The sequence below is a fragment of the Embiotoca jacksoni genome, unplaced genomic scaffold (genome assembly GCF_022577435.1).
Source record: "Embiotoca jacksoni isolate LCO1_2020_lvr unplaced genomic scaffold, fEmbJac1.0.p SCAF_28, whole genome shotgun sequence".
In the NCBI taxonomy this organism is placed as follows: domain Eukaryota; kingdom Metazoa; phylum Chordata; class Actinopteri; family Embiotocidae; genus Embiotoca; species Embiotoca jacksoni.
The window spans coordinates 5233881-5260853 of record NW_027185379.1 but is presented as its reverse complement, the minus strand read 5'-3'; the positions used below and the strand labels follow the sequence as shown (position 1 = coordinate 5260853).

The 26973-nt window shown below is 40.9% G+C and overlaps 2 protein-coding genes across 3 annotated transcripts; one reads left to right on the top strand and one right to left on the bottom strand.

Annotated features, from left to right (window-relative positions):
• Positions 1-1412: 1412 nt before the first annotated feature.
• On the bottom strand, positions 1413-18086 carry nek8 (NIMA-related kinase 8). 2 transcript variants are annotated; one of them, XM_069161326.1, is made up of 17 exons: positions 17950-18086; positions 17327-17417; positions 13475-16472; positions 12456-12661; positions 11267-11499; positions 11018-11149; positions 10397-10605; positions 10187-10260; positions 9900-10084; positions 9120-9267; positions 8553-8629; positions 8148-8265; positions 7870-8020; positions 6936-7099; positions 5787-5939; positions 4300-4458; positions 1413-2512 (listed from the first exon to the last, which is right to left on the bottom strand). In XM_069161326.1, the coding sequence occupies exons 3-17, from the start codon at positions 13519-13521 to the stop codon at positions 2484-2486; spliced, it is 2085 nt and encodes a 694-aa protein (XP_069017427.1). In that variant the 5' UTR covers positions 13522-16472; positions 17327-17417; positions 17950-18086; the 3' UTR covers positions 1413-2483. The 2 variants fall into 2 exon arrangements, with proteins under 2 accessions (XP_069017427.1, XP_069017425.1); XM_069161324.1 differs by lacking the exon at positions 17327-17417.
• A 387-nt stretch (positions 18087-18473) lies between these two features.
• On the top strand, positions 18474-26605 carry tlcd1 (TLC domain containing 1). The gene is made up of 4 exons (XM_069161328.1): positions 18474-18682; positions 19574-19656; positions 22974-23056; positions 23855-26605. Exons 1-4 carry the CDS (start codon positions 18474-18476, stop codon positions 24254-24256), a joined length of 777 nt encoding a protein of 258 aa, XP_069017429.1. The 3' UTR covers positions 24257-26605.
• The last annotated feature ends 368 nt before the right edge of the window (positions 26606-26973 follow it).

Sequence of the window (26973 nt, the reverse complement as noted above, 5' to 3'; positions counted from 1 at the left end):
CACGGGCGAGGAAGGGTTTTGTTGAAAAGATTGAAGTCAAATAAATAGAAATGGATCTAATAGAGAAACCCTCAGTGCAGTCAGAGGTGACAGATGCCCTCTGGTGGTGGAGCAACACACGGATATCCACATTATTCTCAGTGTTTCATGTTCAAATGCTGCATTTACACAGTAAAATAAATAAAACCTGTCTCACACTGTTATACACGAAAACAAATTTTAAACAACTGGACGTCGTTTCAAACGGTGGCAATAAAGCGCATGTGCACACATCTGGATCATTTTTCACCTGCTGTATTGCCACCGGATTACATCATCATTACATCATCGCACAGGACAACAATGGAAGCAGAGCCATGTCCCCACTCCAGAAACGCTGTCTGAAATGACACCTCTGAAATTAAAATGCATATTAATGAAACATCTCTTGACGATTGTTAATAACTTACAATAATGACACCAGCTGCTAAAAATCGGATAATGTTAGAGAAGAAATGACATAATAATGTGAGGATGAAGGGGGATAAAGAAATGATCAGACTGTAACTGAGATGGGCAGTTAGTCATTTTCAGATCACTGAGAAGATGACAGATAACTAGTTTCATTTTATGATCATGATAAACATTTGACACATTATTTAACTTGTATATTTAATTTTTTTTTCGCAAAACGGATAACATTTTCTCTCTTTATTGAGGTTTAGCTCAGGGTTTCTCACAAACTGCCTGTTTGTATGTTTATTTTACTGCACATGTCAAAACCAATCTATCTTTTTGAGTGTTTTTTGTAATAATAAAAGCTTAAACACAAGAAAATGTCATGTTATTGGAAGTAATTAAATATAAATATAAAAAATACACTAATACTTAAAATATTTTATTCTTTCAGTGGTGGAAAATGTTTTTTTCTTGGTACTTGTACTTGACACAAGCCTTATTTCCATTTTTGTACTTTGTAATTGTCCTCCACTTTTCCACATTTCAGAGGGAAATGTTTTCTTTACTACATTTATTTGGCAGCAGCAGCATAATGCATTTACACGCAGAGATGATAAAACAGACCTAACACATGATGATCTGTGCATTTATTCTTAATAATGAGGACTTCAAATCAGTCCCATGCAGAGATTTTATACTGAATAACATAATCAAGGATTCCTCATCCTGTGTAGAAGGCACTTTAAATATATCATGGATATATTTTACTTTAGTATAAATATAAATGGAGATCTTTTACTTTTTTCATAACACAGCTGAGAACTTGAAGGTGCTAAATAAAAGATCTGAGTACTTCTTCCTCTCTCCCGGACGCTTTGACAGTTTTTGTCTTTGGTCATGTAATTTAAAACACATTTCAGTGAGTTACTACAGGAATCTTATTAAAAATACAAAGGCTGTGTCTGAGATCACTCCCCGTTTAATGCACTATATTTATTTCAGTGTGAAGCAGCCTTCTGTTTTTTATGCACCAAAGGTTTGAAAGACACTCCCACTGCAAATTAGAAGAGTAACAAGAAACAGCTCAAGACGTATGTTTATGATAATCAAACTGATCTTTGAATCGCTAGTGTTTTTATTTGATAATTCGTCTTTCTACTTCTATAAAACATTCATGTTTCTCTCCAAGGATGTTTTTTTTTTCTTTATTATTGATGACTTTGTTTCAACCTTCCCCTGTGAAGCACATGGAGCTGAATTTCATGTAAAAATAAAGTTTATTATTAGAATCAAATGCTGTTCAGTCCATCAAAGATTCCTACCAAGCAGAGCTGTCGACTGCATGTGCACTGTGTTCTACAACCATCAGTAATAAAGCAGCATGATGACAATGTGCTCACTGCAGAGTGTCTATTATTATACTGAGAGCAGAGAGTCGGTTCATTAAGGAGTGATTACAGACCCAGTTTGACCTTTACCGGCCCGTCGTTATCTGGTTTGAACCCTGCTGCATTGGATGACTAATCCAAGATGCATGAAGTGAACACTGACAATGTGATCAAGATGAATGTGTTCACTTCGCTTGACTGATGAAGGCTCAAGTGGCTTCATTCTTTTCGTCTCATTCACCAGTTTGCCTAAGAGGGCTCAAACCAGTTTGACGTTTACAGATCTTTCATGGTTTATCGTGCGGACGTTGCACATGAGACGAGAGACAATAGCTCACCGCATGAGAGCCGCCTAATGACTTCCGGTAATCCAGCTTCAGTATCAGTGTTGCAACATTCCTTTGAGCAACCTGTTGCGAGATACACCTGCTGCCACAGACAGGTCGTGACCTTTTTGCTCCATGTCAACAAGCCATCGAATGAGGCAAACGTTCCTGACAGAAAAATAGAGACCAGATAGAGAAGAAGAGAGAATCTGAGGCTGCAGCTGCAGCATGAAAGGACATCTTTCTCTTTCTCTGAGAGGAAGCAGTCGTCCTCCTCAGGCCACCGCCGGGCTTCACGATGGAGGCTGAGGGGTTCTTTTTCAGGATGAAATCATCTCGGGATGGGCTCCTCGAGCAAAGCTGAAACAAGAACAGATAACGCACAAGAGGGAGACGTCAGCAGAGATGAAATTAGGGGTGGAGGAATCGATTAGCTGGCCACCGTTTTACCGCTTCCATCTTTTCCTGTTGATACAGTACGTGACAGTAAACTGAGCACCTTTCGGTTTTGGAGAGAAGGAATCTAAAGATTCCACATCGACTTGAAACGCTCACTATTTCCTGAAATGTATTGGACAAAATGATGACTCAACAGATTAGTCAACCAGTTAATCTCACCCTCAGCACAACACTCCTCTGTTGTACAAACTGTTGTTGGCCGATAAAACAATGCATCAATAATGAGGCCGATAGAGTCTGATGGGTAATTAAATATCAACACAGGCTTTACTACCAGTCAATTGCCTGCACAGTTACAGCTGCTGCACTGTTAGAGGGCTGATGGACACCGCATACTGCAACTGGACAGATGATCTTGTCTGTATTCACACTGAAGCTACCTGATGAAGGCAAACGAACGGCAAAAAGAGGTTCCAATCTTTTCGTTTTCTATTTTCCAATAAAAACATTGTGCTTTGTCTGATGAAATCAAACTGAATTTTAAAGGCGAGTTTAAAAGCATTGTGCATCTTTGGTATCATAAAATCACAAATAGGTTTTTGGTCTCACCAATCAAACAAGAAAGATGTGCGTGTGTTTTGAACAACCGTCCCGACGGTTACATCTGACGCGCGTTTTAACCGTCATGTTTATTTTTTTCATTTATTGTCTTGTGAATGAAAATAGGTTTTCATTCTTCAAACAGGTGTGGTGAAGATTTTGGCTCCTCGGTGACTGTTTAAATGCTGCTTTGCTTTTTAAGATGCTCTGGTTTTTGTTTTTTTTGTGAACAAAGTTTCTGTTTACATTCAGTGTTTCTCACCAAAACGCTCTGTGTGCATCCAAACTGAACACAACACTTTTTCTCTTAAAAGTTAAACCTGCATTTTTACATGCATGTTTACAAGCTTGCTGACTGATATGGGATGTGAGGTTGTTGTTTTTTTGTCTCTCTATCTGCACAGTGAGATGAGATGCGACAACTGTTCCATTTGTAAAATATTTCATGTCTGTCTCGGGGGGTTGAGGTGGGACGATGACACCGTCTCCTTCTATACTAATTATATAAAAACCAAACATGCTCACTTAAGTGCTCATGTAAGTGTTATTTTTTTCTCACACTGGGGTTGGTCTCCATGTAGAGTAATTGTCACACGGTTCAGGTCAGAGGAAACATTTAAAAAGCAGCCCTGCGGCCAGTGGCAAGGATTACCAACATCTCGGTTACTTATTAAATTGTGATGCAGTTTAATCTTCTTTAATTCTGCAGCTATTTTAAATTTCCAGTGTAATCCCACCTCTGCCGTTTTTTAGTTTTCATTAGAAGCTGTTTGCTCAGATATTTTTGGTTCCTCTCAGTCAGAGCTCCGTGTACACATCATTCAGGTTTGTATGAAAGCTGAACTGAAATATGACTTTCGGAGTGCAGGCAGTAACATTCTGCTTCAGTGTAGCTAAAAGGAACTAGTTTCTTCATGCAAACAAACCACCTGTGATGTCTAAAGATGTAAATACTTCATGTTTTTGGCTGCTGCTGAGCCTCCAAACTCACAAATGAGTCCTCTGACATATTGTACACATGCTATGTGAATTTTTGCCGACGTTATCAGAAGAGGCTCATCGTCTTTTAATCTGGGGATCAGTTAGATTTCACCACATCCCAACATCCAACAGTGTTTGTTAACAGAGGGTAATGAGCGAAGTATTACGTTTCACTGCCAGCAGAGTGTTGCCATGACAACAAGCCACCGATGTCACCGCGAACGGGTGGCTCTCGTCGAGCTGCACTGCCCTCGGTATCCCAGAATCCTCCTCTTTTCTTCCGAGGCGGCCGCGGGCGCCCTTTCCCCACGTGTACACCTCCCCTTCTGCGGAACACAGGACAAGAAGGAGCTGGTCACCGAATTCAGAGCGAGACCCCCAGGACGAATTAATCCACGCAAAGCTCTAACTTGACAGCTCCGTCTCTCCCGCTGTGGCATCATAATGGGTCCATCTGTAGGAAGTCAGAGCCGAACAAAGCCCGTCTTCAACAAAGGAAACCTACAGGCAGAGCTGACACTGCTGGCTTCTCCCCAGGGAGCCAATCACTGGCACAATATAACATTTTACCACCGTTAGCTTTATGAACAAAAAAACACACACGCTTACGGACGGTACACGCACTTCTGCCACCTGTCTGCTGACATGCATATTTAAAGGACCACACCAATGGATTTGAACATTTATCCCATTATCTGAAGCCCCCGTAGAGTTAATGTTACTGCTACGCATTTTCTGAAGAGTACCATACGGTCCATGTGGGGTTGCCAACTTTAAGCTTGACATGAAATAAATCTGCACAGACTGTTTTTCAGTTGTAGTTACATTTCTGCGGGTTGCTCACAGCTACGACTGTTTCTGAATGAGACACCTCTAATATATATATATTGTAATCCGGAGGCGCTAAACTCACATCATCCACTTCTAGTGTGCTTATCATTTGTCCTCCAGGTATGATTGAAACACAATACGGCTCATGTATGAAATATTTGTAATCTGCCTACTGTTCAGTTTCTGCATTTTCTTCCATACACCAACAAGAAAGAGTCCCTGTTTTCAAGCATTACCCGTTTTTAATGACAAAACAGACCCTTTACTCCTATGGTGAGTCCACCTCATCTGCTGATCAGACTTCTTTTATTTTGCCTTTAATTCCTTTATGAGTGAAATGGGAAGAATCACCTACGACTGCCTTTGCTTCACAGAGTTGGTCAAGCTGACCACAATTTGACACGTGAAATGAAAACGCACTCCAATGTTGAGACGCTATAAGAGAGAAGGGGTTATTCACACCTTATTCAGGGAAAGTTCATTGTTTATAATCTTTACTTGTTTTTAGCTGAACAATTATTCAAAAAACTATAACGTGTAACTGTTCATGTATTTCTTGTCAAGATTTTGTTCTGACTGCAGCTTAACGTGTGTGTGTGTGCGTGTGTGTGTGTTTGTGTGTGTGCGTCTATGTCTGTGTGTGCGTAGAATTTTTTTCCTTCTTATTATTTCCTTTAAGTCAAGAGACTCACATGCCCACCAGCCAATCTTCAACTTCAGCAGAAACCTCAGCAGCCAGAATTATGTGATCACACCTGTGCGAGTGTATGAGGCCTTTAAAATCAGAGAGGATCAAGATGTGTCGTAATTCCCTTTTACTCACCAGATCCAATAGCTAAAGTGAAGGCGTCGCCGCAGGCAGCCATGGTGATACCCTGAAGGCCCGGCACCATGTACGGCACGCGGCTGCTGCGACGGGAACTGCAGCCCATCTGACCGTGCTGGTTGCTGCCGAAGGTGAAACACTGACCCCTTTCTGGACAACGACAACGTGGGAGACACAAACCAAGTCCATGTATGAGAACTACACAAGCGGTGGCGCTCGCTGTTTCAGTTTTAAAACGCAGTTTATTTGACCGGTTTTTTTTTAGCACGAGCAGCCTCATTATATAAACATATTAAGTTTTGATCATTTGATCAAATTTGCTCATCATAATCTCATCTGGAAACGCTTATATAATCAGGCTCCCCCAGGTGCTCAGTGACCTTGTGGTTTCACTCAGAGCTTCGGGCTCAGTGACACGTGGAGCATCCAATGGGAATTATCAAGTGCCCTCACGTAAATCCTCATTTGGACGAACACCTTTTTCTTTTCGGGGGATCAAAATGTGGAATTATTTTCTTACAAAACTCAAATTAGATCTTGATTTGTATCATTTTAAACTCAAACTAAAACAACTTTTGAAGAGGGGTCAGTCATAAGTGATCTGGTCCTCTTGTTTTATGGTGTTTCTCTATGAATTTTTTCCTTGTATCTTTCCGTCTGTATTTTCTTCTTGAGTCCTGTGTTTTGAAGGCACACATGTATTGCTTTGTTTGATATATTTACTGCCTCTTGTTTTGCGAGTTGTTTTATGTATTTTTAAGGCCCATGTAAGGAAAGGAATTTCAAATTAGCTGAAGCTATGAATGTTGTGGTTTATGTTGCCTACGTGTGCCTTCACAAATAAATATGAAACATAATAAGCCTGGTTCTGATAAGAGAATGTTGTTGCACACCATAAAGTGTTAGTAACATAAAAACCTTGCGACAAAGATGTTGCCTGATGAAGATTTGAGGACTAAACACACCTAATAAAGTGAGTACAGGTGATGGACATTGTGCAAGATTTTTTTGCCCACTTATATGGCAAATTTTGTCAGCGCAAAACTTAACACACCATTATGGAGGCATTCAGAAAGTGACGTATGGGTACAAATGAGTCTGCTTCAAAAGTGTGATTTTACAGAATAATAATGTGAATTGCTTCACCTGTGACAGCGACAGAATGGGCCGTCCCGATGTCAATGTGAACAATCTTCTCACTGTTGAGTGGAGCTGATTGGACCGGAGCGTAAGAATTAACTTCTTCCACTTGACTAACAGGATTTGGTTCCTCTCCAGCTGAAATCTTATCCAGGCCAAGCTTGTTGAACCTGAAACAACAACAAAAAAACAACAACATCCAAACAGACACAGTATTACAGCTTTCATCCAAATCTTTTAAATCTCTCTGTAAACATACATACATTTAAGTTTGTCACAAGATTCTATTTCTGCTTCCATATCTTTAAGACACAGGTGTGCTTTTTCCTCTCAGACCTGAACATCTGTATTTACTGCTGTTACTTCCACATGTATGGGGCTAGAACAGTGTCATTAAAGTTTGGCTTTAAAAACAAGACTTCGCATTGAAACACTTGCATTGAAAAAAAGATGTATTGGCACTGAAAGAAGCATCGGCATTGAAAAACACTTTCCCTGAAAAATAAAAACAATTTAGTTCAAATGAAAATAACAAACACTTTGTTTGTCTTTCAGAGAGGATGTAGATCTGATCAAACCTCTTCTCTTTTGTCAATGCCAGTGAGTCCATTTTCTGTTTCAGGTTTTTTTTTTTAATGCCAAATCTTATTTTCAATGCCAAACTTTAACATCACTGTTCTAACCCCCGCATACTTTCACACAGATCTAAGTCTGCTGTGAGAGACAGACCGAGTGCGACCAAAGTGACTGTCATGTTAGGAGAATGCCATCTCACAGGTTGTAAGGTAAGGTACCTATCTGAACCTTTAATCTATCACAAGCCCACGCACATGACTGAAGCCGTCATCCTCAGTGGAAAACACACAGTGGCAAAGTCTCCTCATTAAATGTGGAATAAGGTCTGTTTCACTGCTCGTCATCGACTCATGTCTGTAATTACCTGTTGCTTCCACATGCCACAATGCTGCACTGGGTGCTGATAATCATGGAGCAGTCCACTCCACACTCCACCCTCTGGGCCTCAAATTCCTCAGGTAAACACGCCTGCTGTGGACAGTTGAGGGTGTCCTGAGTGCCGAGCCCGAGGCGACCTTCCAGACAGACACACAACAATCACGCCGTGAGCTGCTGCCATAAATCAGCGACACATAGACAAACACCTAAAAGAAGAGAAGCGACAGCCCGAGTGAGTTTTCGAAAACATTTAATTTACTATACCGTTGTCTCCTCTTCCCCATGCAAACACTTCTCTTTCATTGGTCACAGCCAGGACGTGGGAAGCACCGCAGGACACCTGAACCAGCTCATAGCCGAGAAGTGCCTCCACGATCTTGGGCTGAGAACAAAAACAGAGAAATAAATCTCATTAAAGTAATTACAGATTTTGATCAAGACCTGCAAGGGCACGGCAGCCTAGTGGAAAATATAAAACTACAACATCCCTGGTTCCCTTCAATTATGTCATCCCCTCTCTGTTTCTAATATCTAGTCTACCCTCACTGATATAAAGAAGGTGAACAAAACATTGGACACGCCATTAACTGTTACATTAGTTACGGTGAGGTTTATCTGATAAATTTGCAGCACAGTTTGACATACAAATGTACTCTTGTGAACGCGTACCTGCGTTACATCATTGAAGTTACCATGTCCCAGACAGCCGTTGCTCCCACTTCCAAACGTCATGATAATGCCCCTGTCTGCAAATTGAAAATAAAAAGAGGGGATTAACGGTACTCGTAGTTGATGAGTGTAGGTGTATTCTTATGTAGACCAACAGAAAGCCTCTAATCCCCCTCTATGAAACGCTAATCTGCATCACTACAGTGAAAGGTGATGAAAGCGAGGCCACTGAGCTGAGAGGAAGGGTCTTTAATCCTGCGTTATCTGCTTTGCAATGCTGGACGGACTGACTACAGCCTCCTAAAATACTCACATCACAGTTTGAAGCTCAGTAAATACAGCACTTTCAAACTGCAAAGCAAGCATGGAGTGTTTTATTTAAGTGGCTTCCCCCTATCAGGAAAAAGAACTGTCTGTGTCCGCACTTTCATATGTACGCTCAAATGCTGCCTCAGTGCTTTGCAGCCATGTTTTGCAGTAAGTGGGGACTAAAAGCAGAGAATAAACACCGATTTTCTTTTACAGAAAGCTCCTTAGTAGACCGACTTGCCGTGACAGCTCACCAACCTGTCATGCAGGTGGTAAAGAGATCGCCGCAGGACACGGACTTGATGGTGACTCCGGACTGACCCTCGAGGAAGCGAGAAATGAACTGAGGCTGCATCTGTTCCACCACACCGGGAAGACTGGCCTCTCCGGACCCCACTGACGGAGCCTGTCACAATAACTGATTATTAGACTGAGGTCAGCAGAGAGTCTCTTAATGGGGGCGACAGAGTGAGTGCAACTCTTTCCTGGAAACCATCATGTTAAATGAAAAATACCCCGTCTGATGCACCGTTGGACCACATCAAGCTGTGATTTGCAGTCCTGTCGAGGTGTTATTTTATCATTAAGTTTCCATTTTTTACCGGTCTGCCGTATTCAGTCATTTTATACATTTTTGCTAGAATTTAGAAAATGGACAAAAACATGTTGCTCTCATTAAATTAGCGGTGGCCGTTCGCACCATAAACTACTGAAGCAACTCCTGCTATTTATGTCTCTTCAACACTACACTTTTATCTGTAATGCAGCTCTTTGAATCCACAAGTCAAATGTTAAATTTAACAATGTTGTTTTCACGAGCTACAAAATATGCAGCCTTGTGGGTGTTGCAGAAGCACCGTGACATTAAAAATCCCTCAGCTGTATCTGCATTGTTACCAATGGAAACATCAACGAGGCCCATGGAGTGCAGAGCAGATCAAAGCTGCTCCACGACTGTCGATCAGTGTTACGGGGAGGATTTTTCCTTTATGATGCATTAATTCAGGAAATTATCAAAATGTAAGGATTTACACAGACCTCCCATGTGATCAGACGGCCTGACTTGGTGACTCCCATCTTCTGAGTGCGGCCCAGAGACACCTGAAGCACTTCAGTGTTGAGCATTGGCAGGCGGAGAGGCGTCGAGATGCCACTTCCCCACGTATACACCGAGGACAGCGGGAGGGAATGCAACTTTCCAGATCCCAAACCGACTGATCCATCTGTTTCAGCCCGAGAAACAACAACCAGTTTTATAATTCTAGAACTATGGTCAGTGCTGTGCAGCTGGATCTGTTGTCAAATATTCATACTGTGTGTGTCACCTCTGGATCTGCTGGTAAGAACCCTTCCTCTACCTTGAGGACCAGTTTGCACAGTAGACAGAGGTTTCTCGATCCTGGAAAATAGTCAGTTGAGATTTTTGTGTAGAATACAGGTGAAGAAAAAACTCAAATACATTTTTTATCACAAATCGATTTAAAAACGATCTATAACAAATCTGTTTTGTCATTAATTGTGTATTAGGGCCCCACCTGCGCATTTTTACATTGCCTATATCCGTGTAGAGATTAAGCAGGGGCCTGATGCATATAGGAAGAGCCATAATTTCATTGAGCTGAGGCCGTTTGGATGGATCCAGATTGAGCATGTTAAGGATGAGCTGTCGGAGTTCTGGGCTGTACCGGTCTGAGATCGGAGCGAAGGTACCGCTCATGATCTTCAGAACGAGGGCGGGTAGATTCTGCAAGCAAAATTAAGAGAAAAACTCTAAAATGTATTAAACAGTAGATGTGATGAATCCCGTCCAAAGGAGTAAGGTTTTCACATTAGTAAACCGCCTTGAAACTGGTCGTGAAGATAGATTTGAGTGTAACAAAAAAGACTTGGATGAATTGTTGATTCGTGTGAAAATCAAAAGATCTAGCAATCTGCGTCATTCTTTAATATTTAACAACCCGGGGTCTTCTCGTGAAATATTCTGACAAAACTGAAAGAATCTCCTGTGATGTGCATAGTGGAGTTGTTAGGATGGTCTCACTGCCTTTGTACACTTGCAAGAGATGTATAATGTATTCAGTATGAATAATGAAAAACTAACACACTAACACATACAAAATAAAACAGTTTAGTGTAAGGAAAATGCTTTTTAGTACAGCAGCCTCGAAGGCTCTCTTGAGGCTCGCCAGCTCATACAGCACACAGCCCAAAGCCCAGATGTCACTCTTCTGGTTGTACGGCTTTCCTTCGCACAGCTCGGGCGAGATGTAGCAAGGGGTTCCAACCACCTGCACAGTTGAAGAAAGGAGCAATTCATTCATTATAGCACATGTTATGATCTGATATATCAGGTTATGTATGTTGTTGAATATTTACAGTTCCAAAACAAAGGCCAGTCTGCTCACCGTGTACGCTTTGCTCTTGCTGACGAGGATTTTGGAAATGCCGAAGTCGCCGATTTTGACGATCATCTGGTGCTTGTCGAGGAGAATATTCTGCGTCTTGAGGTCCCGGTGCAGGATCAGTTTGTTGTGCACGTGGTACAGAGCGAGCAGGATCTGTACAAAGAAGTGAAGGATGGTGTCCTCGTCCAGCAGCGAGTTACAGCGCTTCTGTATGTAGTCCGCCAGGGTTCCACCTGCACAAACAAAACAGAGAATAAGAAGTAAAGATGATTTCTGTTCATAAATAGATAGCTGCATGATAATGATATCAAAGCCAATGATGGATTCAACAGGTTTAAGGAACACAGCGGGTGCTGTCGCTGCACAAGTAAATTCTTAATATCAACACGAGGGGGGATTGAAATCCATAAAATAGTCATCTAGTTTATCTTTTTATCTGTTGTAATAAAGGAGAGAGGCTCAGACTTTTTGGATCCCAAGCGAATAATAAGCTAATATTTACTGCTTCAAGGTCTGAACTTAAACTGAAACTAATAATGTCAGGAAACCATTTTTAACAAAGCGGGGCTTGTGATACAAAAACGTCCATTATTTTAACAGTAGTGTCCATTTGTTGCTAAACTTTAATTTATCTTAGCTACAAAGAACATTAAATCACAGACAACAACAAAAATAAAAAGGAAGATAAAATAACTCGAACAGACTTCTACAACAATAGTAGGATGATGATAACAACATAAAATGGCAAATTACAAGTGAATAAAATGAAGTTACGAGGAAAGAAAAGGAATAAAAACACCAAAGGATATGAGGTTTGATCATGAGATACATGTACGTACATAAAACCATGATCAATATATCACTGGTAGTAATTTGGAGCATTTCCAACTGCAAGTGACACAACTCAGTCGAAACAAAGGATGAGAAACTGTAATGTAGGAAGACAGTTCAGAGCTTTAGGAGCGTTGAACCTGAAAATATGAACCGCAAAAAAAACATGTAGTCTGATGATTTCAAGGTGCTGAATGTGAGTCAGAAGCTGCATACATTTAGATATCAAATGTTCTTATGAGGCCTCGCATGGAACTGGAAAAGCTGTGGAGCCCTACAGCACTAAACCATGGGAAAAGTTAATTGCTGTAAAATGAACAGAAGCGGATTATGCAATGAGATATTACAGGGAGCCTACCTGGCGCATATTCCATCGCTATCATCAAGGCCTTGTCTTCCAGGAAGTTCTCGTAGTACTCTATGATATTTGGGTGGTTGAGCAGTTTCAGCACCTGGCATTCGTTCTGGGCTGACAGACGTTCGTCTCGGGACATCTGCTCCACGGGGATCTCCTTCAGGATGACGAAGGCCCCGTCGCTGCGCCTGCGGCACAGGTGGACGATCCTGACAGGCGAGGAAAGTGAAGAAAAAATGAGACGTTGTCTCGAATAAAGAAAACGAAGATGGTTTGGTGGCATTTTAGATGTAGTGATGTAACGCTTTAAAGCACTTTGCCACGAACTGTGATACTGACAGTCAAGCACTGCGTCTGGTTTGAGGAGGAGATGGCGTGAAGAAAAGAAAAACAGGATTATAACTTGTAAAGACATGTTTTGGATCTGAAAACCTCCACTGTTCAATAATACAAAATATGAAACCGTTCTTTTGTCGATGAGGACTTTTACTATATTTAACAGTACTTTTACATACATTTTAGGTCATTTTTATTTATTTATTTTTTACTTCATGCAGTAAATGTAAAGTAAATCTCAGTTCTTCTTCCACCACTGAGCTGATCAGTTGGAACCGGTAAGTTTTGAATTCTTGACAAATTCATACAATGACATTACACTCTTTTAAAATATGTTCTTAAATTAAATAACAGTATTTCATTAATATTAGCTAAGCTAAAAATGTAACACACAAACTGTAAAATACACGGTTTGTTTGGAAACTGGAAAACCATAAGCGGCCCTGACCTTAAGATTTTATCACTTAAGTCGCCTCAGGATGCTTTTAACGTGTTTTTTTTTTTAATACCAGACATGTCTTCTTCTTCTGCTCGTTAGACGCGTCCCGTTACATTTAGAGGACAAAAACGAAGGATTACCGGAGTTTGGGTTATTTTAGTTCACTCCTGACTGCGCCGTATTTTCAAACAGATAGATGGCTGTGAAACCAAACAATTTAAAAAGTGTAAGCAAACCCAGAATTTACCCGAAAGCGCCTCTTCCAACAACTTTGATTTTCTCATACTTCTCCATCGCTGCTGCGCCCAAACGTTTCCGCCGTCTCCAGGCAACCCGTCCCAGCAGTACGGCAAACAACGAGGGACAAAACAGACAAAAATTTTTTTTTTTTTTTAAAGAAAAAGAAAAATCATTGAAACCCGAAGGGAAAACATTTCTGCTACAATATATATCAACAATATGGAAGAATACATTTTAAAAAAAACAACATGTAAAATTGTGTGCATCTTGCATTATAAATAAATGCAATATTAGTAAAGTATGAAATATACAAAAATGTTTCATAGTTGCAATATTGCACAAATAATACTGTATGTTGAGTCAATATTGCACTTTTTATAATACAGAATATGAAAAATGATGGGAATCTTGTGAGACTGCATTTCCTGAAAGAACACTGTGTTCTCTTCATTTAGTTGTAATGGCCTGACTTGTAAATCACAATATTTTTGCATCTGTAAATGTAATATTTGTAAAGTCAGTCATTTTGAGTCTAAAGTCTTTGATAACATTATCAAAGACATCAGCAATGAACAAAAGTGAGTATCTGGCTTTATTTTCGCTTAATTTTGTAATTTCTGCTGTTTCAGTGTTTCTGTTTCAGTCAGGTTTGAAGTCTGCTATTTTGTATTCACATTCAACCAAAGTGGCCTTCTTTCTGAAAAGTGACTCAATTTTAGGTTATAAACCAAATTACTGCATCGGTTTCACTATGTCTGTGAGATGACATGTCAAAAATGTCTCCTGTGAAATATCCGAGGGTGCTGTTGTGCCAGAAAACCAGTGAACTGAAGTAAAAAGTGAAATGGAGACTGAAAAGTTGAGAGAGAACTACTGAGACAGATGTGATTAGTGCAGCGTCTTGAGATTGGATTTACAGTCTTACATCCAGACACCTGGTGATTATAAAGCTCCTTCCCCTTGTCTGAGATAAGCAGGAAGGGGGCTGCATGAGCACTACCCCCCCCCCCCTCTCTGCCACCATGATGGGGGTAATAAATGCCTTGTGCTGTGACAAAGCCTGCTCTGTGTTGTGCTGAAGTACATACCTCCACTCATCGTCAATCTGAAATATCTCACCACAAACAATCATCTGGATGTAATTGAACCTTTCCCTACAATTTTAAGTTTTTTAAATGAACCGAGGTGGAGAGAAGATAGGTGATTAGCTGGTCTGACAAACAATACTTTGCTCTTCCTCAGGGATATAATATCTCAACAAAGAAGCACCTAAAGGAGCCTTGCAGTGTATATGTCACTCCTCAGACCAGCTCAGTGACATATTTAGCCCTCTGTCAGCACCAGATCTGACACTCAGCGTCCAGGAATGCACCGCGCACGACAGTGAAACTGAGGCTAAAAGCCCAGGTATGAACTGAACCTGCGCCTGAGGACCTTTATCTGCCATTCATCTCTGGAGATTACTCAAGACACCACAGGAAGTCGTGGGGGAGAGAAGTTGTTTTATGACAGAGCACAGCTTTATCTTTCAGAGAGCTCTTTTTACACGTGACACTGAGACAGGTAAGGGCTGAAGTGAAGTAAGGACTAAGAAGTTCATGGACCTCCATGGAAGTCAAAGTATCTCCTGTGAAAAAGCCTACTGACATTTGAACACTAAGAAATCAGAACAAGCTCTTTGGATTATTGTTAGATAATGCGGAGATAACATGGGTTATCAGGTTTGAACAAACCAGTGGAGTCCATGCAGCTCCAGTTCTGCTATCATTAAAGCAAAAGGATGTGCAGACCAAGATATTTTGAAATGAATGGACACTTTTTCCTCAGCTTGACTGTTTCAAAGGCTATACGTCCTCTTGTTTCCCTGAACAATGGTTAGAATTTTCACTACAGCCCCTGCACAGATAAAACATCATAAACTCAGTATGGACATTAGAAAATCAATAAAGTATTGTATAAATTACCATGAACCCACTTTTCCAGAACCTTCAGTACCATTTTCTTGCCCGACAGCGAAACTGAATCTCTCCCCGATCAAGACAGGCCTATTTCTGTCTGGCCATTTACGATGGACTCGCTGGAAATCAATTAACCTCTAGATTTTCTCTCTATTGGCTGCTCACAGAGTCTCCACAGGAGCAGTCTCTCAAGAGCCCTGAGGGGATGAAAGAAAAATCCCTCCCGAGATCAATACTGGTTCAGCTCTGAGCCAGACACAAAGATTTCCATCTCAAACAGATCGCATGATACTGTGAGACCTTCTCAAGACCTCAACAGAAGCAGCGGCTCCTGTGTGAAACCTTTTTATCTGATGTCAGAAGTCATTTCTATTAAAAAATAATCAAGCTGTGAAGAAATACAGGTTCCTTAGATTACAAAAATTATGTACAAGAGCAAAAGGCTTTCAATCTGTCACTATATAAAAATAACAGTGAGCTGACAAGGAACCAGAAGACGAGGTATGCAGTTACATTACTCTGGCTGTAGGGGGTTTTGTCACATGGAGCCTGTTCTGTGTGGATAATTAAGCACAATAATTATATGATTCATCTTGTTTTGAGAATTCATACATTTGCAGTAAAGGGAGTGTTTGATTGATCGAACATCACAGATTACTCATTTCACTGGAAAGCTGTGATTTTTTTGGAATCAATTATTGAAAGCCACTGCAGCTTTATTAATGACGATGAATTTTCTAGGACGTCTCAACAACCACTTCCCCCAGAGAGAGGTGGGTCTGCCTGGAGGTTGTTTTTGGAGGGAGGACCCCCCCAGGGATTCTAATGAAGAACTGTGAGCCTCTGTGCTGATAAACAGATCCTGTTAGTGTGAGATTTTTGTTCCACTCATGATGTTTTGCTGCCATCTCATGGTTTGTTTTCATACTGTATCCTGGTATGCTTTGTATGATGTTGTTTTTCTGAAGACTGGGGGGCAGAGTCATGTTTTATTAGCTTCTTTTTAAGCAATACTTTCCTTAATTTGACAGCAGAGACAGAACAGAGCTGAAAGGAAACAGAAAAAACAGGTAAAGAAGGTTTTGACATGTCCATGATCATAACCAGTGCTGCAGGATTAATTCAACATATGAAATAATGAGCTGATATACTGTATGACCAAACACAGATGTTATAAAAGTTACCGAGGAGCTAAATTTCAGCTGTATACATGTTCATTTAGGAAAATATCTGGTTTTAGTTATAGCGCATAAAAAAGAGAAAGGAACATATAAGCGAAGGATATTTGATTGCATAGGACATATCTACAAATAAAGACTAAGATGGAAAGAAATGTAAAGTTGATCATTCAAATACTTCAGCTGTGAGTGAACTGAAAAGCTCTTCATAGGGAAACAAAGGTAAACTCCTCATGTGTGGGTTCATATTTCAGGGGGGTTAATGTGTGTTAGTGTGAAGGGTCTTAGCTGCTGCTGCTCGCTTCCTTTTCCCACAGCCCACTGCTGAGAGGCCAGCTGTGGGGAAGCAGAGCTACGCTGTGTTTACGAAAAAACGTATGGGCGGACATTCCTGTTTAACGTACAGGAATTACACGCCGCAATGACGTCAAAGATGTGTTTGGTCATATAATCAATCACATCTGTATATTTACAATAACAGCTCATATTGTGGACACTGCTGCCAATTCACACACGGCCTCTCAATAGTGAGATGTATTGAAGTTGATGCTGCTAATTCTACTTTTCACCTCCAGGTGAGCTTTATTTGCCCAGAAATAAATGCATGTGGTCACGTGAGTAATTCGTGTTAATGATATAACTCATGTAGCCTACGAATGAATTAAATATACATATATATATATTAATTGAGAAAATGAACAGAATATTTAAGAACCAGGTTACTCTGCTGTGGCTGTCAGAGCTGCTTCTGATGTTCTGGAGTTTCTTTAAGCAGGAATTTAAACTGTGTTTTTGAACTGGGATCAGCAATAGCCTGCAAATAGAAAACAAAAGAAAGCCTAAAATGGACCCAGGTGGGACACTACAAGTGCAAAACAAATGTAAGAGCCTTACCCTGAGTGATTCCCCTCTTTTATTAGAGATAGATTTGTGTTCTCAGAATCACATAGAAATCAAAGAAAAATAGTTTTCCAATTTACTAATTGGCTAAATCATGTTTACAACCATTTTTTTTTACAGCTGGAGATTTGTCGTCAACACAACGTAACGTAACATGACTTAAACTTATGTTTATGAGGGAGTATTTTAACTTTGTGGCATTTGGCTGAAGTGAAGATTTATCATATTTGTGTTCAACAGATTATTAATATTTGTCCTATGCCACCTTCTAGTTAAACACGTATTGCTTTGGTTATAGGATAATCACTAAAGACAAACCTGTTTTACTGTTATTATTCATAAAACAAATGCAGAGGCTGTTACACACACACCGAGTTACATATCAAGGAATCTGTACTCAAGACGCTCCTTTGCTGCTGTGACCAATTTCTAGGCCTATAACTTACCCCCAAATCGATTTTCAGCAACTGTGATTTTGTTCCATGATCGCACGTAGGCTCTGCCCCTCCTTGTTTCAGAGGTTTAAGGGCGCAGCGGCACCTCCCATCTCGCTCCCTCGCCAGCACGCCCCCGTCACTCTGCACAGACAGGCGGGCTGAGAGCGGCGCACATAACGTCCGAAGCGCTGCGCGAAGATAAACAACGTCTCACTGGAAGGAGCTGTGACGGGAATCCCCTCCAAACTCCCCTCTTCAGGCTCAGGACGCTAAAAAACGGGAGAAGAAAAAGGCTTCAGCGTCAGACGGTCAGCAGGAGATTTAAAAAAAAAAAAAAAAAAAAAAAAAAAAAAAAGTTAAGACAATCAGCTTCAGCAGCGTCACCTCTCTCTGCAGACCCTTGGCTTGGAGAACACGTCCATCACATACCGAGCACATCAGTCCATCACCGGGCCGAGGAAGCGCTGACGGGCGTGAACGAGGGGCACAGGACCCACAAGAACCCAGAGGCAGAGAGAGCTCCGGGGTGGGGGATGATGGAGGCCCTGGTTCCTGTGCTGAAGAGTCACCCAGGCCCATCAGTGCTGGTGTTTTCCCTCCTTTTCAGGGTGGCCCACCAATTGCTACAAAGGCTGCCCGTGCCAAAAGTAGTGAAGCATGATGATTTCCGCTCCTGGAAGTGGAGGAACCTCTCGGTGTCTCTCGTGCATTCCCTGCTGACGGGAGCTTGGGCCCTGACCTGGTAAGTCTCCATCCAACGCAAACATCTGAATGTCCATCTCTCTGTCCCCGTCCATGCACACTGGGACACCATTGTCTATTCACAGTCCGCATGATGTGTGTGTGCGGCAGTAACGGCCTGTGGCAGCCAGGAGAAGAAGGGCATGTTCAGACAGGGTGGGGGACGGGGGAGACAATGGCATTTTGAAGTGGGGGAGGAAAATGCCGCTGGACAAGCATGAACCACACAAAGCTCTCGTGTTTGTGCCGCTGAATCCATATACAACTCCGAAGTTTACAGGGAAACAATTCTTTACCACCTGGCATAGCAGTCTTGGTCACTGAGGCGAGAGTCTGCAGCTACATCAGCTGGAAAAACCTGTTCGTTTAACTCTTGTGAAAGCAGTTGGGGAAACTATGTTTTTCGGGGCGGGACCGTGCTCATGACTTATCTGTTTAACATTAAGTGGGACCGAGGTGAAACTCTGAAGCCGTCTGCACTCTTTGTCTTTGCTGTTGTTGCATTAAATATGTGTCAGTCGACATTAGAAAACATTCAGAGCTCCTGTTGAGGAGAAAGATGAAAGTTTTGGCTTTTAAAACAATAAGACGTTTTAGTAGGCTGCTTTACAAGTCACATACAAGGCCCATTTGACCAAACAGCAACAAAAGCAGAAAAATAGTACAAATAATATTTTTTTTAGATGTACAGACAAATAATCTAGATATTAAATTGCATCAAAATTAAACCAAGTACTGATATATGTTGGTGAGGTTAAAAAAAAAAAAAAAGTTATAAAAGCTGCTATTAATGTCTTTGCTTAGTCAGGATTTTCTCTCCAGGTGTGAGCCCATGTATGTCTGAGTGAGGCGAATACAGAGCCATCTATCCATAACATGTGTCCCTCTCCAGTGTGGTGGTTTGGCCAGAGACGTTGCGCAACATCCACTCGTTCCACACCCCTCTGTCCTACCTGCTCGTCTGCGTCTCCACAGGTCAGTAAACGCATGATGGAAAAGAAAACAACTGAAGTGTTGGGTTTTGGTTCACATAGAAGTTTACATTTTTGTAAATTTGTCTCACAAGTGGATTTGATGTTTGCTATGTTGTTTTCAATCTCATTTAACCTGCCAGTTTCTGTATTTTCTTGATAAATAATTGTTATTTTTATATAAAATGTCGGTAAATTTCCACATTCATTTAAATATATCAAAGGAAAAGCAAAACAACACATTCAAGAAGCTAAAACTAGTAAATATTTTTGCATTTTTGTTTAAAAGCATAATAACCGTATTCAATTATTAGATTATCAAAGTAATTCAAATTTTCATTATATTCACTGATTAGTCGTTGTTGCGCCAGTTTACTGCATGAGTGAGAAACGTGGGAGAGGTTTTGGTTGACAAACATGGTTTCTTCCGCTGTTTAATTCGACTGAACCTCCTCCTCCTATTATCTTGGGGGTGTAAAACAGCCACTTTTCCAGTTGCTGGAGAAATGACAAAAAGATCCTCCCCTCCCACCTGATTCTCAGAACAGACGAATGGGCGGCTCCTCTCAATCACCATGGGAACCATGGTCTGGTTGAACTCTACTATATGTGGTCTCCTCTTATGTGCGTCTTTGTGTTACTATGAGGACACAAATCTGAGGAGATCTGCCATAACAACTGTAAACAGCTATCAGGTCTACTGAGGCCACACATACTGGAAGTCATGTTCTTTAACACAGGGGCTGGCTGTGTGTCTCACTAGCCACAGTGTGACAGTAATAACGAGATACAAAAGGACTCTTTAGTCAGTGGAATACTTCCCGCTGAATGAGGCCGGCACAGTTTAATAGCTGTGGTAATGTTGAGACTTGTTTAGTTGGCGTCCTCTGAATATAATGATGAGGAGAGACATTTAAATCAGCTGTCAGTTCAACAAACGCTGATTATTCATGTCTCTGGAAAAACCTAAAGCAGACCTAATTAACTGGCGGCCCGCATGCCTGATATGGCAATTTTAGTATTTGTCTATGGCCCACAAGAGGCTGCCTGCAAATCAGACTGAACCACAGACATATAAGGATGAAAGTAAAAAGGAGGGTGCATCTTTGGAGACAGGAAAGCGTATGGACGGGGAGGATTAGAGGGATTCCACGTGTGTTAGAGAAAGCGTGTGCTGTGATGGACTGCAGCAGGATTATTCACCTGCCATTCGCTCAGTCAAGCTTGACGCTGCACTCTGGGCTGACAGGCAAGCAAGCAAGTAACTAAAGCGACTAAATTATGCGCATTTATGAGCACTGGCCCGGCATGCCTATGATTTTGCCATGGACTGGACCAAATGGCGCACAACAAAGTTTATGTCAAACTCATGAAATCTGCCAACGGGATCCGTGAAATGCAGCAATGAGACTGAAGAGCTATTTTAAGTAGCATTTGCATTTAAGGGGGGCAGAACCTAACTGTCCAAAACCAGAAAAAGTGCATCAGGTCAGGAGTGCAACCATGTGGGGTATTCTTTGACATTCGCAGGGTTGCACACCATGAATTCGCCTCCCAGGGTCAGACTGTCAAAGTTCAGCAGAACCGAGTTCTACTGTGACGTTCTGAGGCGTCTGATGGAAAACATTCAGGGCAAATGATCTGAACTGTGGTACAATGGCACTTTGGTTCTCTCACATGACAAAATGCCTGCTTACAGCACGCTGGAAACACGTTTCTCACCCTCAAGAACACCATCGTCACTCTCCAGCCTCCTACTCATCAGATTTGGCTCCCTGCGACTTCCTTCTGTTCCCCAACAATTTGTCACAAATTTTGATGTGCGCTCTCTGCTCAAGTTTCAGACACGTTAAAAAATAGAAGGCGCACCTGGGCCGGTACTCACAAAAACACACGTAACTCAGGTGCTGATGATGATCATGCTACGTAACTTGGAATAATTATTCATGAACGTTATAGCGTTCCCCTGCTCCGTGCACGTCCTGGTGCTATTCACCATTCACGTGCAACAGGAGTAGTCTCTGAGCTTTTTGATTCACCCTCATACTGGCTGCTGTCAAGGATCGAGTACAATGATACTAGAGTGAAAAAAATGAATAACTGCGAGTAGTTTATTCAATGTACTAATCTATATATTAGCATTTTACTGTAAGAGCTTCATACTGTAAGTATTCTGTGTGGCCCACAAGCCTGTGATTTCCTATTGGACTTACTTGCTACTGAAGTCAAGTTGCCCTGTTCTAAGGTTGTAGAAGGGAAATGTTTTTGGTACATTCTTCAAATAGTTAGAGGTAGTTCATGCAAAACAGAAAATAAACAAAGCAATTAAGTATTGTTTGAATAGTCATGGGGTAACACCCGACTGATGCAAATATGAGAAAACAAAAAGTAAATGTTTGCAGATCTTTTTATAAAAACTCACCCGTGGATTCGAAGCTACTTTGAACAAAACTAAGCTCTTAGTGACGGGAACAAAGAGATTATTTTTATTCACTTGTTCTTTCTTAAAGTGTTAATGATTTTATTACTGGATTTTACAACCATTTGTGTGGAGGAGCTAGGGTAAACATTAAAATGGCCCATTTACTGTGGCTAGAAACAACACATTTTTCTGATTTGTCACGTCACACTTGTCTGACTTACAACACCAGTTTAACTTCATCGCCTCAGGAAATATTACATGCAGATTGTTTGATTTATGTTGGTCAGCAGTGTGCGAAGGAGCTGGCTAACAGATGTGTGCTGATTACAGTAAGGTTTGTTACGACCTCAACGAATGGAAAAAATTTAGAGCTGCACCATGTGAACACTTAATAGTGACAGAAAGAAATCATACGCTGTTGAAATAGTCACCACTACATCCCACTGTACAAAAGTTAAGCCGAAATATGACGGAAATGGACGCTGTCATCTTACGCCGGTGATGTCTTTAGTAACCAAAGTCTGTGCAACAGTGGCTGGGTGGTGAACGCATCGAGGTGCCTTCCTCCCGCCTAAATGTGAGCAAACATCCCTTGAACTTCATGTAACCCAGCCGCCACAATCTAGACAACATTGGCACTCGCTGTTTTTTTTTTTTTATGTAAACAAAAAAAATTATAAGAAACGGCTAGTTGCCTTTCCCCATTGGTGGGTCAGGCACTTAGCTTAGTAGCTGTAACATTAGCATTAACTTACTGATTAAGTTGGTCATCAAAGTATTAATATAACTTTCCAAAAAAAATTGCAAAAATCCCTAGTATTTTAAACTAATATTAGTTTGTACCCTACAGGACACATACCAGTTGCAAAAACAGTGTTTTGTATTTCTTTTCCTCCCAGGCTACTTTGTGCACGATGCAGGTGATATTATCCTGACGGGACACGCAAGAGGATCGTGGGAATTCTTAATCCATCATGTACTGGTAAGACGGCATGTCTGTGTTCATGCTTTCTTTTTACCTTGATTAAGTTTGCATTTCTGGCTCGGCTAAGATGTGAGTCACTATGTGAAGCTCGGCCAATCAACACAAGGAGGTGAATGTCAAGGTGTGTGGGGGGGGGGGGGAAACAGACGAAGAAAAAGTTATTGTCCACTGTTAACCCTTTAAACATCCTTCCTTTTCCCCTGAAAGTTGCCTTAAGGTTGGAAAAATCCTGTTTTTCCAGTCAGTCTGACAACAATAGATATACATAGATTGAATACAGAAATGCACGAGTATTTTTTTGAGACTTATTGCTGGCATCAAATTCAAGATAAGCATATTTTTTTCATAAAACAAAACAAAAAATTCTCTATTTTAACATTTGATATGTTGTCTTTGGTCTATTTTCAATCATTTACAAATCATTGCATTTTGTTTTTATTTACATTTTGCACAGCGTCCCAGCGTTTTTTTTGGAAACGGGGTTGTAGCTTCTTCCTATTCTGTGCACGAGCAGGAGCGCCCCGTGTTGCTGATTGCCAAGAACAGCGTTGCGTATCTTGGTCTGAGTTGCATGTTTCAGACTGTAGCTGAAACGTGAGGATATTTTAGCTAAATTTGACAAAAAGTGTGTTGGATGAGAATATCTGACTCCACCTTTGGTAAAGTCCCAGCGCAAACACTAAAATCAAACCAAATTAAAATAGAGACAAAGAACACAGGACACAGGACACAGGACACAGGGGATGACGGTGAAAACACCTCCAACCTGTCTCTGTGTCTGTCTCGCCCTCCTAGGTGATTTGGAATTTCCTGTACGCCCTCTACACTCAGCTGTATGTGGCCGGCGCTGTAATCGCCCTCTTTGTGGAGGTCAACAGTGTTACCCTCCACCTGAGGCTGATGATGAAGCTGGCTGGCGTTCAGTCCTCCTCCATGTTCAAAATCAACAAGTTCGCCAACCTCTTCACCTACATCGCGTTTCGTTTGGGCGCCCACTTCTACATCACCTCTTACATCTTCCACAACTACTCCTGGATGGACCACGGCGGATACCTTCTCTTCAGTATGATGGTGATGAATATTATGATCCTGATTTATTTCTACCGCTTGCTGCGTGCTGACTTCTTCCCCTGGAGACAAAGCTACGCGGGACAGAACGGGATGCATAACGACAGCAAAAAGTTTCTCACTGATTGAGCAAGGAAGGTTTACCGATCTATCCTATGTTTTCTATTTTAGGGTGGGAGTTGACGCGTATTGTCTTTTTATAACTGATATCATTCCTTGTGACGACAGGTTGCCTGATTGCGTCTCACTGCCAAAGAGAAAACTCCCCAAAATAAAGAGTTTTGGTGGGACAGCGTGAGGCCTTTTTCAGGTGCTGCTTTTTCCACAAATGTTTCAAAGTCAGAAATCTAACTTTTCACTGGGAAAAGTCCCGCGCAGTCACGTTATGTTGTTTAATAAAGCTGGAGAAAGTTCTCAAGATTTTACTACAGTTAGCGTGGTTAAATTAATGGATCAACATGTTGGGAAATACGCTTTATGTCTTTTTTTTGTCGAGAGTTTGTTGAGAAGATTGATATCACTCGTGTATGTACAGTAAATATGAAGCTACAGACAACAGCTGGTTAGCCTAGCTTAGCATAAGTGCTAAAAACAGGGAACGAGCTAACCTGGCTTTGTCCAACAGGCATTTTGAAAAATACTCCTGTAAAATCACAACTTCTTTACACTTCCCTTTTGTACAGATTTTTTTTTTTAAATTGTTAAGTGTTTACACCCGTTTCTAAATTTTTTCCGCTAGCTGAGCTAATCGGTACCAGCCAGCTGTATATTTGGGAATGAAAATCATTACCAGGTAATCATCTTTTCAGGAAACTCCCAAAATGTCAAACTATTTCTTTAATATTAAAGTTGTATCGTCAATAGATTGTTGTTTTTAAAATACATCTGTCCTTGCTGATAATTAAATGGAAGTACTAATAACTCTCTCGTGTCTATCAGCTAAATATGAGAATTTAGAGGAGCTGGTAGGATCGATTATGTTAACTTTGGATAAAACCAGGTTGGTGTGATCCCCGTTTTCAATGTTTAGTGCTCGATACGCTGTGTTTTTTTTTAGCTAGCCTCATATTTAGCTTACAGACACACGAGTAGTGGTAATGAACTTGTCATTTAACCCTAAAAAAAAAATGATTGCTTGCATGATGCTGAACTATGTTGACATCTTGGGAAATACTTTTATTTGCTTCCTTGCTGAAAATTAAACAAAAAGACACTCTTAGACTAGTAAGATGAATATAAGGGCAGCAGCAGTTATCCTACATTAGTCTGCAGAAAGAAAACAGCTGGCCAGCTGTGTTCAGAAGCAACCGAATCTACCGTTCATTTTTCTAGGACACGTTAATGAGCGACGGAGCTGTGGAGGTGCTGCGATGGGGATTTTGTTATTGTTGGACAGAGCAGTAAGATGTTTGCTGTAGATATCACCTCCTTTTAGCTGTCGGCACGAATGCAATTATTGAATTCCCAAGAATGTCAAACTGTATTTTGTCCATCAAAAAATATGAATTTGGGAAACAAGCATTTCTACCTATTGTCAAAGCACACGAGTTTGCTATTTGTTGCCATGTTTAATATTTGCACGGGAGCAGTGGTTTTTTATTTTTTTTTATGGAACATTAAATCTCGATCGGTTTTCTCCAGTTGGGATTTTCTGACCCTGAACATGGACAGATCTGAATAGTCTGTGTAGACACAGTACACTCCTCCCTCCGTTCTTATGAAGCCATTCGAGGCTGAGGAGACACGGGACTGTGTGAGAACTGGTGCATTAAACACAATGTTGTCCACGACCAATTTGAAATGGGAGCAAAAAAAACAGTGCAGGATCATTTACGGTACTTCTGTGGTTTTTATAAAATATGTGTATTTGACTCAAGTGGAGGTGAAGCTGGATCTTCCTGCCATCTAACAGTCGCTCATCATGAACCGCGAGAAAGCATTCATGATGAGCAGGCAGAAGCACAAGCACAAGTAGTTGCTTGCTCGTTTGATCTCTTTTTAAATTACGTCGAAGCAGATAAAGACCTGTGTGCGTTTCCTTTGGATACACCGAAAAAGAAATAGACCACACAGTCGTCGACCATTAGTGCTCATTTCCTAACGATGCCATAAATCATGAATGCTGATGGGTGACATTTAAAAACCTAACAATAAGTACATTTCATTTTTTTTAATTCAGCCGATGCCAAGAAAGTCCAAACAGACACGGACGGAGTTTAGATGTGTCCGACCTGTGCTATAGCGCCCCTACCACAGTGTCTTTTCAAAAATAAACAAAGACAGAGGTTAGGAAAGTATAGATATACTGCAGAGTGTATAACTAGAGATTTTTTTAGACAAACATACAGTAATTTCATTTGACCATGACCACATTCATGTAAAATATACATGGTATTAAACTGATGGCTGGTTTTTTTTTAGGAGCCCTGTATTTTGGATTGTTGAGTGATACCATGAATAAAAAAAAAAAGGATTTAATATCAAAGGAGTCTGATGCATACTTTTCTCTGTTTTATGTGTCACACCAATTTGGTGAAACTACAGCCACAAACTGAGGTCAAAATACTGTAAGAGGAAAAGTTTTGTTGTAGCTATTTGAGGTGCAGATAATTGTATGCGGTCATGATATTAATGGGGTAGTAATGAATAAACATCAAAAGTTATTGTACACAAGTTTAAATCTGACTTTTCTCAATTTTATTTTTTTTCCTTGGATATTGGATGGTTGCAAGGCAAAGATATTGGAGACCACTTGTTTAAATAATAAGACAATTAGGAGATAATGCAGACTCTTTTTTTTTTGTTTGTTTTTTTGTAAAATTATATCCCAAAGTTCATCAACAGCT